The 16,242-nt window shown below is 40.6% G+C and overlaps 2 protein-coding genes across 5 annotated transcripts in view; both read left to right on the top strand.

Annotated features, from left to right (window-relative positions):
* Nucleotides 1–2,716, top strand: part of acox1 (acyl-CoA oxidase 1, palmitoyl) — a 30,996-nt gene extending 28,280 nt beyond the window's left edge. For all 3 annotated transcript variants that reach the window (XM_045706183.1, XM_045706187.1, XM_045706191.1), the window contains 2 exons: nt 668–874; nt 1,232–2,716. In XM_045706183.1, the coding sequence (XP_045562139.1) occupies nt 668–874; nt 1,232–1,282 (258 nt within the window). In that variant the 3' untranslated portion in view covers nt 1,283–2,716. The remainder of the gene's footprint in view (nt 1–667; nt 875–1,231) is intronic.
* A 775-nt stretch (nt 2,717–3,491) lies between these two features.
* The window catches only part of LOC106588262 (inactive rhomboid protein 2), a 37,397-nt gene continuing 24,646 nt past the window's right edge, over nt 3,492–16,242 (top strand). The window contains exons 1-2 of one of the 2 annotated variants that reach the window (XM_014177111.2): nt 3,492–3,634; nt 11,520–11,676. The gene's annotated coding sequence lies outside the window, so the exon portion shown is untranslated. The remainder of the gene's footprint in view (nt 3,635–11,519; nt 11,677–16,242) is intronic. The other variant, XM_014177119.2, reaches the window with a different exon arrangement.

Genomic DNA, 16,242 nt, shown 5'->3' on the forward strand with positions numbered 1-16,242 from the left:
CTGTGTGACGTTTTATATAATTTTAACCTTTCTAATCGTATAGTATCCAGATTGTGAGTTAAAGATGAAAACCTTTCCTACGAGTATTATTTGACTGACTATGGCTATCTAAATCAACCAACCCTGCTATTTGTAAGGTTCATTTTAAGTGCATGTCTTGATTTTTTTTTTTACCATTCTAGAACCTGTGACCAGAAACAAGCTGCATAGGGGCAATACCAGAATAAATGATCTATTGATTCTGTCTCTTCGCAGTGTTGTTTTTTGTACAGGTTCATAAACCATGTGCCATGTAATCGGTACATCGAAAATCTCTTCCCATTTATTTTGCAACCTGTATGGCACAGCTGTCAACATTTTTGTCCTCAAATGAAACTGGAAAATGTTTCTATTTATGCCAGTTCCTTTCAGCCAATTTGTATTTTTAATATATGGCAGACAAACAAGTTCCCTACCTTCTCCCGTTTCCACTTGCCTCTTCCATTTTTGTGGTAATGCTGCAATCAGTTATGTTCTTACTCTAACTTTCCGATTTGTTTGATTTGATCCTACATATAAAGGCTCTAACTCGTTTGTCATGACATTTGGATATTTTAACCTATTACTTATTTATTGAGAACACATTCTCTTTAACAATAACGACCTGACTATTCCTTCCTCACTCCAGACTGGTCTCCTGAGCGTGCCCCAGCTCTCCCAGGTGTCCCAGCGTCTGAAGGAGCTTCTGGCCCAGCTGAGGCCCAACGCCGTGGCCCTGGTGGACGCCTTCGACTACCGTGACGAAATGCTCAACTCCGTCCTGGGACGCTACGACGGCAACGTCTATGAGCACATGTTCGAGTGGGCCCGCCGCTCGCCTCTCAACAAGACAGAGGTCAGAGTTCATGGAGAGGGCCTTTAAAAAAGAGACAAAGATTAAGAAAATGAATTTACTGTTAATTTTACGCTTTTTTTAACCTTAGTTCATTATTAAGAACATGAATAGACCATTTGAGAACCATTCACAAGGATTTGTTTCAGATTATGATCAAGAGCCAAATTATCTCTGTGTTCATTGCGTAGTTTGCCTACATAAAGACGGCAATCTAATGAATGATTTGCTGTAGTAATAAGTATCCTGCGCAGAGTAACCTTGTCCCAAGGCTATTGCTACCGACAGCGAGAGGGAGCCAGTGGGTGGAAGAGACTACCTGCAGAATACTCAAATTGACCCTCCTTCCCTCTCTTCTAGGTCCACGAGTCCTACCACAAGTACCTGAAACCCCTGCAGGCCAACCTGTAAGATGACCCCGGAGCCTTCTCACCTGACCCCTCCACTACAGGGGACGGGAAGCACACTAACAACACTAATCCAGCAGTGGGACCCCGACATGGCCGCCGCTGCCCGTCCACCAACCGGAAGGGGCTCATTCCACCCGCCCCTTCAGTGTTTAACCAACCACTGGTGGTGGAACATTTTTAAAGGGGAACCATTGGAGACCAGCCTCCTTACCCCACCTCTACTGATGTGCTGCTAATGAATGAATCAATCATTCTACTGGACTTATTAAACTAGTACTTCGTTTATGAGTTTAAATATACCCCATGCCTTGTTAATGGAGTTAATCGAAGGTCTGAGAAAACATAAGATGGAGAGGAAGAAAAACTGTAGTTAGCATACGAGGTGGCCTAAAGATGAAGGGGTTTTGATGACTGATCCTTGTGATCTAATCAAGCTCTTTGGATCATGTACATTGCAAATCACTCGATTTGTTGAGATATGTTGAATCCCATAATTTTTTTAAAATCTGGATAATTTCTCATCATGCATGTCACAGTATTTGATGCTAATGTACTGCGGATGGTTGTCTTTAGTAGTGGGTGACGGGTCAGTTGGGGTTTGCAATGAACCAAGGTGTGTGTGTCTCTGTCTAGGTGTGAGAGAGTTTGTGGTTGTAGGGTAACGAATATGATTAGTGAATAACGAGTTGATGAGTAAGCTATTCTAGTGATTTGAGAAAAGGGGCCTTTCAATTCTTGCACTTAATACAAACCACTAGTATATATGCATGAGGATCTTTTCAACCATGTGGGGCTTTATTACTAAGAAATGACACGAAAATCAAACTAGCTTGAAGAACAAGGTCGACTTCATTAGGGCACACTGTGGTAAAACGTCTTGCAATGGAAAGAAAGAGTTTCTTATTGGACCAGTCCGGGTAGTCCCCCCCCATCTGTTTCAGTCAGTTTTCTTTTGTTTGGTGCCTATTGAATAAAACCCTGATGTGGCATTCGGAACAAGTACATTCTTCAACACAATGAAATAAGTATTTTTATACTTGATTACTAGCTGTTGATTGTACTGCTGTTGACTTTTACAGTATGTAGCAGATTGATACATTTTCAAATGGAAAGAAGCAGTAATTACTGTTTGTGGGAGAAGTATGTGCCAGCAGAATTTGTCTTACTTTAATGAAGCTAACATGGTAGTATTATCGCACATGGTCCATGCATATATTTTTGATTGAAAAATATGCTTTATACATTTATTTTGATTTTCGTTGCAATATAAGGATGTATGATTATTATTTCAATGTACCTACTGAATTTTTGTTTAACAAATATTTGTGATGGTATAAGAAATCCATTCAGACTGAATATGTTTTAAACTTGATTGTTTATTTAATTGAAGGTGAATAATTTGTCATGCTTAATGATCTTAGTAAAAAAACTGGGGGAAAAAACGATCTCATGATGTCTCCTTGGTTTCCTTCAACTTTGTTTCATAGACTTCCAGAAGCAACCACTAGATGGTGTTATGAAATCAGATAGGAGAAAAGTCTAAGCCATGTTTATTCATAACATTTTCACATTTTATTTCAGTGGCATAGATTTAGGAGAACCAATTCTACAAATGGATGGAGGATAAAGGTTTGAGTGTAATCATTAATAAGATTATGATGAGATTATAATAGAATGTTAGATTATACCACTGCAATGCATCTGATTCAGAAAATGTGACCTTTTTAGGAAATTAACCTGTACTTTTACAAATCAATGCATTCTATTTAAAACCTTTGGACAGTGTTTCTCTTGATGAGGTTCTTCTTCTGGAATTGTGTTAGCTCTTGCTTGGGTGGAAATGTCAAATGAAGTGCTCTCACACTTTTCCTTTCCATATATTACTATAGCAACACAGGTTACTTTCATGTTAGTTTGCTTTAGTTTTTTTGGGGAGGTATTGCTTTTGCTGGGAAAGTCTCACGTCCCCCTCATTGCGTCATTTAGGGACATTGTGGTAGGGGTGTCAAGCTTCGGGACTCAAAGAGCAATATTATCAAGTTATTTATGCACTTGCACAAACAACAATCATGCAAACATTACCAAAATATATACAACTATTACAGTCCATGAGCTGCGGACATAACTGGACTATGTTAATATTATTACTAAACCATTCTTGACTTCTATGTGTGTCTCAGTTATCAGATAGGTTAGGCCTGTCTAGTCTCCGCCCACCTTCGCCGAAATCAGGATATTTGGAGAGAGAAGGAAAGTAACACGTTGGTGCAACATTGTATGAATTTGAGGAACATAACTTGTATCTTATTCTGAGCAACATTGATGAAAGCAACGTATATATTTTTCTTTAAAGGTGAGTAGCCTATTTTTCTCATCCAACATTGAATATTTTTTTTCAAAATGTGTTTATGATCGAAAGTGGGCACAATGTGTTGTCTTTACCAGTCCTCTTATCGGAGTTTCAGATAGCGAAACAATAGGAAAAGTGTAGGCGTGAGGAAGTCACATTAATAAAATGAATTATAAAGTCATTTTATTAACTAATTCAACATTGGAATTGGAATTCTCAAAAGGACCGCGAACGACATTAATGCACGCGCGCAGTTAAAATGTGAAAACGTATGTTGCGCTGCCCGGGGAAAAATGATTCACTTTAGAATTGACACATTTTACTATCTTCACACAAACCTTCGTTCAACTTCCGTCAAACGCTAACTGTTCTCACGTTAGAATTCCCATTGGTCTCCCATTTTTCCAGAAAATGTGGGAGGGTTTGGTTTGTTGACACGACGGGATACAGTATCGTTTTTTGCTGAATTATGCAGACTCTCACTGAGTATGCAGGTCAACATTGTTAAATAGTTGCTACATCATTTGCTTATCTTGTTGCCAAAGTTATCATATGAATACGCGAACATTCCGTTTGATAGATGTTTGCCACAGTCTCTGACTGTAAACTGGAAGATTAATGTACATGAGTTAACATTTCTTTATAGGGTTAAATAGTGAGAAAGTAATGTGTGATATGAGTATTATATCTTTATGTAAAGGCTAAAATATCATTTTAATCCAGTCTGAAATGATTGCTATACCATTAGTTTATAACAACCATTGTTGCAGGGCTGAGAAACTGGTAGAAATCTGCAGATGAGTAGTTCAAGATAGGCCTACAATATACAATCCATTCCCCAGTAAGGCAGGCTTTCTTTGAAATGTCTGTATCATTAGTGGTCTTTTATTCATTCATGTTTCAAACAATGGAGTCTTACAGATCTCTTCCTTTGAATTATGCATACTGTAGTGCATTTCAGAGGGAGCAAATAATAGAATGTTGATAAGCAACCACTGACCCACAACATCTGCATCAGTAGTCTTTATCTGTAAGTTCTGTTACACCACATGTGCACCTGCTGTCAAGCTAACAAGGTATAGTAGAGCGAAGTGGAACCTATGTAAATGCCTAGGTTGCAGGTTGACACAGTAGGAAAATGGAAAAAGTCAAATGGTCATGGTTGACTGGACTGGGAATCAGAAACAAGGTTGGTTTTCCAGATTTGCAAACATTTAGAAGTGATACAATTGCTAGGTTTTCATCCAATTGTCAACAGATTTTCATGCAAATATTCTAAAAGCTGCATAAAAAATATGCTTATTTTTCCCTTCAGAGATGTTTCCATCAAACAGACTTATTGAGGATAAAAATGTGACTTTTGCTGTCAAATTCCCATTTTCCGAAATAAAATGACCATCGCATATTCAACTCTACTGACGGTTTTGTCACAAACTGTTGCGTTATACTGCAAATGTGCCCACTCTGGTCTTGGCTTGTGTGCACTAACCACAGCTTGCACATACAGTGCAGGTAGGCTACCTACATGATGAGATTATTATGGATAAGAGCAAGATAATTTTTTATCTGTTAAACAGCAGCCAAGCATCGATCATCTTGTCATTAAAATAAGACCGTTGATATTTATTGAAAAGGAGTATCAAGCTCATCACTGTGCACTTTCACCACCCTGTGTTCAGTAATTTACAGTATTTAATCTGTAGCCTAATAAACTGCATGCTTTCCCGAGTCGTAGTGGGAGGACCACACAACATATCATTTTGTAACTCCAAGTTTACTTCCATATGATGGTTATTTAAATACAGTGCATTCAAAAAAAGTATTCAGACCCTTTGACTTTTTCTACATTTTGTTACGTTACAGCCTTATTCTAAAATGGATTAAATAAAACATTTTTCTCGTCAATCTACACACAATACCCCATAATGACACAGCGAAAACAGGTTTTTAGAACATTTTGCAAATCTATAAAAAAAAATACCTTATTTACATAAGTATTCAGACCCTTTGCTATGAGACTTGAAATTGAGATCAGGTGTATCCTGTTTCCATTGATCATCCTTGAGATGTTTCAACAACTTGGAGTCCACCTGTGGTGAATTCAATTGATTGGACATGATTTGGAAAGGCGCACACCTGTCTATATAAGGTCCCACAGTTGACGGTGTATGTCAGAGCAAAAACCAAGCCATGAGGTTGAAGGAATTGTCCGTAGAGCTCCGAGACAGGATTGTGTCGAGGCACAGACCTGGGGAAGAGTACCAACACATTTAATTTCTGTAGCATTGAACGTCCCCAAAAACACATTGGCCTCCATCATTCTTAAATGGAAGAAGTTTGGAACCACCAAGACTCTTCCTAGAGCTGGCCGGCCGGCCAAACTGAGCAATCAGGGGAGAAGGGCCTTGGTCAGGGAGGTGACCAAGAACCCAATGGTCACTCTGACAGAGTTTTTCAGCGACAGGGACTAGGAGACTTGTCAGGATTGAGGGAAAGATGAACGGAGCAAGGTACAGAGAGATCCTTGATGGAAACCTGCTCCAAAGCGCTCGGGACCTCGGACTGCGGCGAAGGTTCACCTTCCAACAGGAAAATGACCCTAAGCACACAACCAAGACAACGCAGGAGTGGCTTCGGGACAAGTCCTTGAGTGGCCCAGCCAGAGCCCGGACTTGAACCCAATCAAACATCTCTGGAGTGACCTATAGCTGTGCAGCGACGCTCCCCATCCCACCTGACAGAGCTTGAGAGGATCTGCAGAGAAGGTGAGAAACTTCCCAAATACAGGTGTGCCAAGCTGTTAGCGTCATACCCAAGAAGACTCAAGGCTGTATGCTGCCAAAGTTGCTTCAACAAAATACTGAGTAAAGGGTCTGAATACTTATGTAAATGTGATATTTCAGTTTCTTATTTTTAATAAATTCTAAAAACCTGTTTTTGCTTTGGCATTATGGGTTATTGTGTGTAGATTGACAAGGGAAAAACACTACTTAATCCATTTTACAATGTTGTAACAAAATGTGGAAAAAGTCTGAATACTTTCCTAATGTGCTCTATGTGTGGTATGTATGTATGTATGTATGTATGTATGTATGTATGTATGTATGTACAGTGGGCTCCAAAATTACTGGCACTCCTGACTGGCAATGCACAAATAATGCTTAAACAAATATAAACAATATAATTATAGAGAGAAACTCAAAATACCAACATGTGAGAAATACTGTACTTTATTAATGTTTCAATGGAACCAACCAAAATAATTTGATTTCATTAAAAATCAATGTTCTCCAAATCAAGGTTTCACAATTAATGGCACCCTTAAAGATTATTGTAAATAAGATCTACCAAAATGAAACCACAAATTAAATTCCACTTATTTAAGTTGATCTAAGTCTTAAGGAACTATATTGAGCCATTACATCTCTTCCTGTTTCACTAGGGCATAAAAATGAGGTAACACACATGCAATATCCCTTTGTCATCTTACACCATGAAGAAAAGAAAAGAACTGGCAGTTCAAAAGGGACAGATGGTCGTAGACCTTCATAAATCTGGTAATGGCTACAAGAAGATCCACAAACGATTGAATCTACCACTGAGCACTGTCAGGGTAATTATAAAAAAATTCAAAAGATATGGAACAGTTGAAAACCTCACGGGTAGAGGACGCAAATGCATTTTGCCCCCCAGGATAGGGAGGAGGATGGTGAGAGAAGCAACAAAATCCCCAAGAATCACTGTGAAAGAATTGCAGGCCTTGTTGGGGTCACCAGATTAAAAAAATTACCATCAGACGCCACCTCCACAACCACGGGCTGTTTGGAAGGGTTGCCAGAAGAAAGCCCTTTCTGACCCCAAGACACAGACGCAAGCGCTTGGAGTTTGCCAAACGTCATTTTAAATTATGACTGGAAGAAGGTGCTCTGGTCAGATGAGACCAAAATTGAACGTTTTGGTCAGATACAGCATTGGCATGTTTGGCGTCGAAACAGAGATGCATACAAGGAGAGGCACCTCATACCCACGGTGAAATATGGAGGGGGGTCAGTGATGTTTTGGGGCTGTTTTAATTCCAGAGGTCCAGGGGCACTGGTTAAGATTGATTGCATAATGAATTCCACCAAGTATCAGGCAATTTTGACTGACAATCTGGTTGCCTCTGCCAGAAGGCTGGGACTTGTCCGTAGGTGGACTTTCCAACAAGACAATGACCCGAAACATACCTCAAGATCCACACAGAAATGGTTCTGTGACAACAAAATCAATGTTCTGCCATGGCCATCTCAGTCGCCGGACCTCAATCCAATCGAAAACCTGTGGGCTGAGTGGAAGAGGGCAGTTGATAAACGCGAACCCAACAATGTGAAGGATCTTGAAAGGATCTGCGTAGAGGAATGGTCCAAAATCCCTCCAAATGTGTTACTTAACCTTGTCAACCATTACAGGAAGAGACTCCATGCTGTTATCCTTGCAAGAGGTGGTTGCACTAAGTACTAAATGAGGAGTGCCAATAATTATGAAACCTTGATTTTGGTGAAATTAATTTTGTTTTAAATAATTGTATGATTTTGGTTGGTTCCATTGAAACATTAATAAAGTACAGTATTTCTCACATGTTGGTATTTTGAGTTTCTCTATAATTATATTGTTTATATTTTTTTAAGTATTGTTTGTGCATTGCCAGTCAGGGGTGCCAGTAATTTTGGAGCCCACTGTATGTATGTACAGTACCAGTCAAAAGTTTTAGAACACCTATTTATTCAAGGGTTTTTCTTCATTTTTTACTATTATTACATTGCAGAATAATAGTGAAGACGTCAACACTATGAAATAACCCATGGAATCATGTAGTAATCAAAAAAGTGTTAAACAAATCAAAATATATGTTATATTCTTCATAGTAGCCACCCTTTGCCTTGATGACAGCTTTGCACACTCTTGGCATTCTCAAAACAAATACAATTTTATTGGTCACACAGATGTTATTGCGGGTGTAGCGAAATGCTTGTGTTCCTAGCTCCGACAGTGCAGTAATATCTAACCGTTAATATCAAACAATTTCACAACCTATACCCAAAACACACAAATCGAAGTAAAGGAATGTAATTAAGAATATATAAATATATGGATGAGCAATGTCAGAGCGGTATAGAGTGGCCAGTGATTTCAAGTCTATGTATGTAGGCAGCAGCCTCTCTCAACCAGCTTCACGAGGAATGCTTTTCCAACAGTCTTGAAGAACTTCCCACATACACTGAGCACTTGTTGGCTGCTTTTCCTTCACTCATTCCAACTCATCCCAAACCTTCTCAATTGGGTTGAGGTCGGGTGATTGTGGAGGCCAGGTCATCTGATGCAGCACTCCATCACTCTCCTTCTTGGTCAAATAGCCCTTATACAGCCTGGAGGTGTGTTTTGGGTCATTGTCCTGTTGAAAAGCAAATGATAGTCCCACTAAGTGCAAACCAGATGGGATGGCGTATTTCTGCAGAATGCTGTGGTAGCCATGCTGGTTAAGTGTGCCTTGATTTCTAAATTAATCACTGACAGTGTCACCAGCAAAGCACCATCACACCTCCTCCTCCATGCTTCACGATGGGAACCACACATGTGGAGAGCATCCGTTCACCTACTCTGCGTCTCACAAAGACACGGTGGTTGGAACCAAAAATCTAAAATTTGGAATCATCAGACCAAAGGACAGATTTCCACCGGTCTAATGTCCATTGCTCGTGTTTCTTGGCCCAAGCAAGTCTCTTCTTATTATTGGTGTCCTTTAGTAGTGGTTTCTTTGCAGCAATTCAACCATGAAGGCCTGATTCACGCAGTCTCCTCTAAACAGTTGATGTTGATATGTGTCTGTTACTTGAACTCTGTGAAGCATTTATTTGGGCTGCAATTTCTGAGGCTGGTAATTCTAATGAACTTATCCTCTGCCGCAGAGGTAACTCTGTGTCTTTCATTCCTGTGGGAGGTCCTTGTGAGAGCCAGTTTCATCATAGCGCTTGATATTGTTTGCGACTGCGCTTGAAGGAACTTTCTAAGTTCTTGAAATTTTCCAGATTGACTGACCTACATGTCTTACATTTACATTTTACATTTACATTTTTACATGTCTTAAAGTAATGATGGACTGTTGTTTGTTTCTCTTTGCTTATTTGAGCTGTTCTTGCCATTATATGGACTTGGTCTTTTACCAAATAGGGCCATCTTCTGTATACCACCCATACCTTGTCATGTATTTCTTTTATAATATTTGAGCATGAAGGTGTTTCCACAGCCATTGCTAGCATAATACATTTTACCGACACAAAGATCCTAGACCATATCGAACGAACAAATTGTTTGTCGACATTTATAAAATTGTCCCGCCATTTCAGCCCGGTCTTGCCATTTTTTTCATGCGTCAGGTAATTCATCCCAATGAAATGGTTGGATTGAAACTGGATAATGACCATTCAGGCCTACAGTCGTCCATTCTGTCTTTCCTCCCCCTTGGATTCTATTGAGTCATGCTTGCAATCCCCCTGCCCCTCCTAGGTTTCAGCTCCAGTTCTCAGCTGTTGTGCTACAACATGCCTGCCAGAAAGCAGAGCCTTGAGTCTCTCCTAGCGACAAGCCTCTTCCCAGTAGTATCTGTGGGCTCATTGGGATTTCTTTCCTGCTTCATCATGGTAATGCCAATTTATGCAAATTCAGCTTCTATACTGTCTGACACATCATCCTTCGCTGTGTCGCACAGGAAAAGGGCCTTAACCTCAACCTGAAAGGAAGCAAGGCCGCTCTGGTAGTGTCACTTTGACATGTTAACTTTAATTCTCATGAACATCAGAGCATCGGAAGTTCAAAGCTTCATCCATTTTCTAATTAATGCGTACTGATCCAGGAAGGGATCTGACTTAAATGTCTGCGAATATTGGGGGAATCGTGTGTCACAGACTCGTAGTATCCCGCTGTGTCTTCTTCAGATCGCTCTCATCTTCTGAGTGAGCCAGAGACTCATTCCACAGGCTGGAGGCTGGCTGTCTATTTGGCTGGCTTCCTCCTTGTGCTGTACTCCTCTCTAATGCGGTTGCACCCACGACAAGCCAAAAAAGCATGACATGCCGTGTAACTGGGAAATATCAGCCCTGTCTATGTTGGATCTAGTTTGAAAGGTAGCCCTGTTTTTGAGTTTGGTGTCTGTGTATTCAAAACATTCACGGCCCCTGAAGGCAGCTAGGGGTCTTGGTAGGGGTGATGGAGCTGTGATACTTGTGGTAAGCTTCCGCCATGCAGGTTTGAACCTGCATGCATGCTCTGGGAAGTGCAGATTCCGTTTCAGTTATGGAATACACATTTCCCGTCCAGCTACAGTAGAACACTAACCAAGAATACTGTGACAAATCTCTCACAAGAATTCTGTGGTTTCTCTGGGAAGCTTTCAATTGCTCAAAATGACAAAGAGGGTCTCATAGCTTTGAGGTTAAATAACCTGCCATCCTACTGTATTTTTCAACAAAGGTTCTTCAACTATTTGATCACAAGGAAAGAACTAGCCATTTGAGCAATGTCATTACCACACACATTGTGTTTAGGTAGACAAGAGTGAGGGGTGATTTCAGTTGCTACACTGATGTATCGATGCATTCTGCAGTTACTTTCCTACACCATTCAATTGATTCGCCCCTTGGTATGAAGAGATGACTGTTTTTGCTCGTTCATCCGTGCACATGCAAGTTAGATCTTGAATGCTATTGACATATTGCGCAATTCACACAAGTCCTTTTGAAATCTATTGAAGTCTGACATTTGTCAAGATCTCGAGTCTCTCGTAAATCTCTCAAAGTTGTTGGTGGGTACTTCTCTACTTATGTTCTGACTTGTGGTTCAACTGCTCTTTCAGGTTGCAGTAATCGGGGTGGTAGAGATGTTACTGGTCAAAGGATGTGGTGATGAGGCAATCATCTGAAGGACTGTTTCTCTTTCGTCCTGCTGCGAGTGGTCAGAGGTAACAGAGACCGATCGTCAGGCAACACCCATTTCTGGAGGCGAGTCGAGCAGTAAGTGTGAACGCTGTTCCACAGCTCCAAATGTGTGACAATTTACGTCAAGTGACAAAATATGCGGTGATACAGTATTTAACTGGTTTCATTTTCGTTCTTTGTTTGAAACAGCTGTTTCTCCTGCACTTTGAAATGTATATGTTGTGTGTCAAGAGTTCGTGTTCATTGAAGAAGTGATGGAGAACAATGGATGTATTGTACAGCTGAGCATCTGTACTGCTCTGCACAAGATGCCATTTGAAGCTACAGTATATTCTTCAGTGGATGTTGTCATGTATTTCACAGCAACAAGTGAAACTTCTGCATAGGTATCTAGTCTTAAAGAGTCTTAGCGTAGAACACAAAGGAAGGATTAATTGGAACCTGGCGCTCTTAAGCATGTAGCCATGTACAGTACCAGTCAAAAGTTTGGACACACCTACTCATTGTAGTATTATTATTATTATTATTATTATTATTATAAGTCAAAACTATGAAATAACACATTGAATTATGTTGTAACCAAAAAAGTGTTGAACAAATCAAAATATATATTATATTTGAGATTCTTCGAAGTAGCCACCCCTTTGCCTTGATGACAGCTTTGCACACTCTTGGCATTCTCTCAATCAGCTTAATGAGGAATGCTTTTCCAACAGTCTTGAAGTAGTTTCTGAGCACTTTTCCTTCGCTCTGCAGTCCAACTCATCCCAAACCATCTCAATTGGGTGGAGGCCAGGTCATCTTATGCAGCACCATCACTCTCCTTCTTGGTCAAATAGCCCTTACACAGCCTGGAGGTGTGTTTTGGGTCATTGTCCTGTTTAAAAATAAATGATAGTCTCACTAAGTGCAAACCAGATGGGATGGCATATCGCTGCAGAATGCTCTGGTAGCCATGCTGGTTAAGTGTGCCTTGAATTGTAAATAAATCACTGACAGTGTCACCAGCAAAGCACCATCACACCACCTCCTCCATGCTTCACGGTGGGAACCACACATGCTGAGATCATCCTTTCACCTACTCTGCGTCTCACAAAGACACGGCGGTTGGAACCAAAAATGTCAAATTTGGACTCATCATTTTCCACCAGTCTAATATCAATTGCACATGTTTCTTGGCCCAAGCAAGTCTCTTCTTATTGGTGTCCTTTAGTAGTGGTTTCTTTCCAACAATTTGAACATGAAGGCCTGATTCACGCAGTTTCAGTTGATGTTGATATGTGTCTGTTACTTGAACTCTGTGAAGCATTTACTTTCCTGTGGCAGTCCTCATGAGAGCCAGTTTCATTATAGCGCTTGATGGTTTTTGCGACTGCACTTGAAGAAACTTTCAAAGTTCTTGACATTTTCAGCATTGACTGACCGTGGAGTGTCGTTTCTCTTTGCTTATTTGAGCTGTTCTTGCCATAATATGGACTTGGTCTTTTACCAAATAGGGCTATCTTCTGTATACCACCCCTACCTTGTCACAACACAACTGATTGGCTCAAATGCATTAAGAAGGAAAGAAATTCCACAATTTTTTTGTTTGTAGTAATGACAATTACAACAATACTGAATGAACACTTATTTTAACTTAATATAATACATCAATAAAATCAATTTAGCTTCAAATAAATAATGAAACATGTTCAATTTGGTTTAAATAATGCAAAAACAAAGTGTTGGAGAAGAAAGTAAAAGTGCAATATGTGCCATGTAAAAAAGCTAATGTTTAAGTTCCTTGCTCAGAACATGAGAACATATGAAAGCTGGTGGTTCCTTTTAACATGAGTCTTCAACATTCCCAGGAAGAAGTTTTAGGTTGTAGTTATTATAGGAATTATAGGACTATTTCCATCTCTACCATTTTGTATTTCATATACCTTTGACTATTGGCAGTGTAACAGTATAGCTTCCGTCCCTCTCCTCGCCCCTACCTGTGCTCGAACCAGGAACACATCGACAACAGCCACCCTCGAAGCATCGTTACCCATCGCTCCACAAAAGCCGCGGCCCTTGCAGAGCAAGGGGAACAACTACTCCAAGTCTCAGAGCGAGTGACGTCACCGATTGAAGCGCTATTAGCGCGCACCCCGCTAACTAGCTAGCCATTTCACATCGGTTACACCAGCCTAATCTCGGGAGTTGATAGGCTTGAAGTCATAAACAGCTCAATGCTTGAAGAATTGTGAAGAGCTGCTGGCAAACGCATGAAAGTGCTGTTTGAATGAATGCTTACGAGCCTGCTGCTGCCTACCATCGCTCAGTCAGACTGCTCTATCAAATATCAAATCATAGACTTAATTATAACATAATAACACATAGAAATACGAGCCTTTGGTCATTAATGTGGTCGAATCCGGAAACTATCATTTCGAAAACAAAATGTTTATTCTTTCAGTGAAATACGTAACTGTTCTGTATTTTATCTAACTGGTGGCATCCCTAAGTCTAAATATTGCTGTTACATTGTACAACCTTCAATGTTATGTCATAATTATGTACAATTCTGGAAAATTAATTACGGTCTTTGTTAGGAATAAATGGACTTCACACAGTTCGCAACGAGCCAGGTGGCCCAAACTGCTGCATATACCCTGACTGCTTGCACGGAACGCAAGGAAGTGACACAATTTCCCTAATTATAAGAAATTCATGTTAGCAGTATTAACTAAATATGCAGGTTTAAAAATATAGACTTGTGTATTGATTTTAAAGAAAGGCATTGATGTTTATGGTTAGGTGCAATGACAGTGCTAAATCATCACCCGTTTGGCGAAGTAGGCTGTGATTCGATGAGAAATGAACAGGCACCGCATCGATTATATCCAACGCAGGACACGCTAGATAAACTAGTAATATCATCAACCATGTGTAGTTAACTAGTGATTGTGAAGATTGATTGATTGTTTTGATTGTTTTTATAAGTTTAATGCTAGCTAGCAACTTACCTTGGCTTCTTGCTGCCCTCGCGTAACAGGGAGTCAGCCTGCCACGCAGGCTCCTCATGGAGTGCAATGTAAGGCAGGTGGTTAGAGCGTTGGACTAACAAGGTAAAAATCTGTCGTTCTGCCACTGAACAAGGCAGTTAACCTACCATTCCTAGGCCGTCATTGAAATAAGAATGTGTTCTTAACTGACTTGCCTAGTGAAATAGGTTTATTTTTTAATCGGCGAAATCGGTGTCCAAAAATACCGATTTCCGATTGTTATGAAAACTTGGAATCGGCCCTAATTAATCGGCCATTCCGATTAATTGGTCGACCTCTAGTGCAAAGCTGTCATCAAGGCAAAGGGTGGCTACTTTGATTTGTTTAACACTTTTTTGGTTACTACATGATTCCATATGTGTTATTTCATAGTTTTGATGTCTTCACTATTTTTCAACAATGTAGAAAATAGTAAAAATAAAGAAAAACCCTTGAATGAGTAGGTGTGTCCAAACCTTTGACAGGTACTGTAGCTAAACTCACCCAGGCTGTACTGTACTTGGGCTGACCTGTTCATCATTGAAGCCTATGACAGAAAGTGAAACATGAGACCGACTGCCCTTGCCTCTGTCTATGTTTGGGAACTTGGCTCTAGGCCATTACCACTTCTAACTAACTAGCTATCACCGGTGGCAATCAAACCTAGCAATTTCTGAACGAGCACATTCCTGTCTGCCTGTGTCCAGGGCTATGGTGTGAGGTGGCAGCTGTGCTTGGCGTCACGCTAACATGCAACAGCAGCACTCTGTGGGCTATAGGGGCTTGGTGACAGACACACACTTGTACAGGAACACACGGTGGTACCAAACACCAAGTATGGAAATGAAGCATTGACGCTAATCTGCTATTGACTTACGGCCAGGGTCATGTTCATTAGGCACCGAACAAAATAAACCAGACTGAAACAGGGAGGGACTAACTGGTGCTTGTCCCATAAGAAGTTTTCGTTTTCAGTTGCAAAATGTATCCCGGTGCGTGTCCTAATGAAAATGACCCTGCTCGCAGTCATGACATCTTCAAGAGCTCCACGATCATCACTGGCCCCAATGTAAAGAACTGGACAGATTAGTTTAGATTTCTTGAAGTACACAGAGAGAGGGGGTGGAGAGAGAGACTGGCAGTGTGGGAGCTCGTGATACACGAGTCATGTGATAGGAGCAGTATGGTTGTCACCCTGGGTAATGTCACTATGCATTTGTGACTCATTACTGGTATGTGTGACTGGGCTGGGACTTGGAATTAGTGTGGACACTGAGTGCACAAAACATTAAGAACACCTGCTCTTTCCATGACACGGACTGACCAGGTGAAAGCTACGATCCATTATTGATGTCACTTGTTAAATGCATTTCAATCAGTTTAGATGAAGTGGAGGAGACGGGTCCAAAAATGATTTTAAAGCCTTGAGACAATCGAGACGTGGATTGTGTATGTGTGTCATTCAGAGGGTGTATGGTAGTAGGTGCCAGGCGCACTGGTTTGTGCCAAGAAAAGCATCGCTGCTGGGTTTGTCACCCTCAACAGTTTCCATGTGTATCAAGAATGGTCCACTGCCCAACTGTGGGAAGCATTGGAGTCAACATGTGCCGGCATCCTTGTAGAGTCCATT

This window comes from Salmo salar, chromosome ssa02 (genome assembly GCF_905237065.1).
Source record: "Salmo salar chromosome ssa02, Ssal_v3.1, whole genome shotgun sequence".
In the NCBI taxonomy this organism is placed as follows: Eukaryota; Metazoa; Chordata; class Actinopteri; order Salmoniformes; family Salmonidae; genus Salmo; species Salmo salar.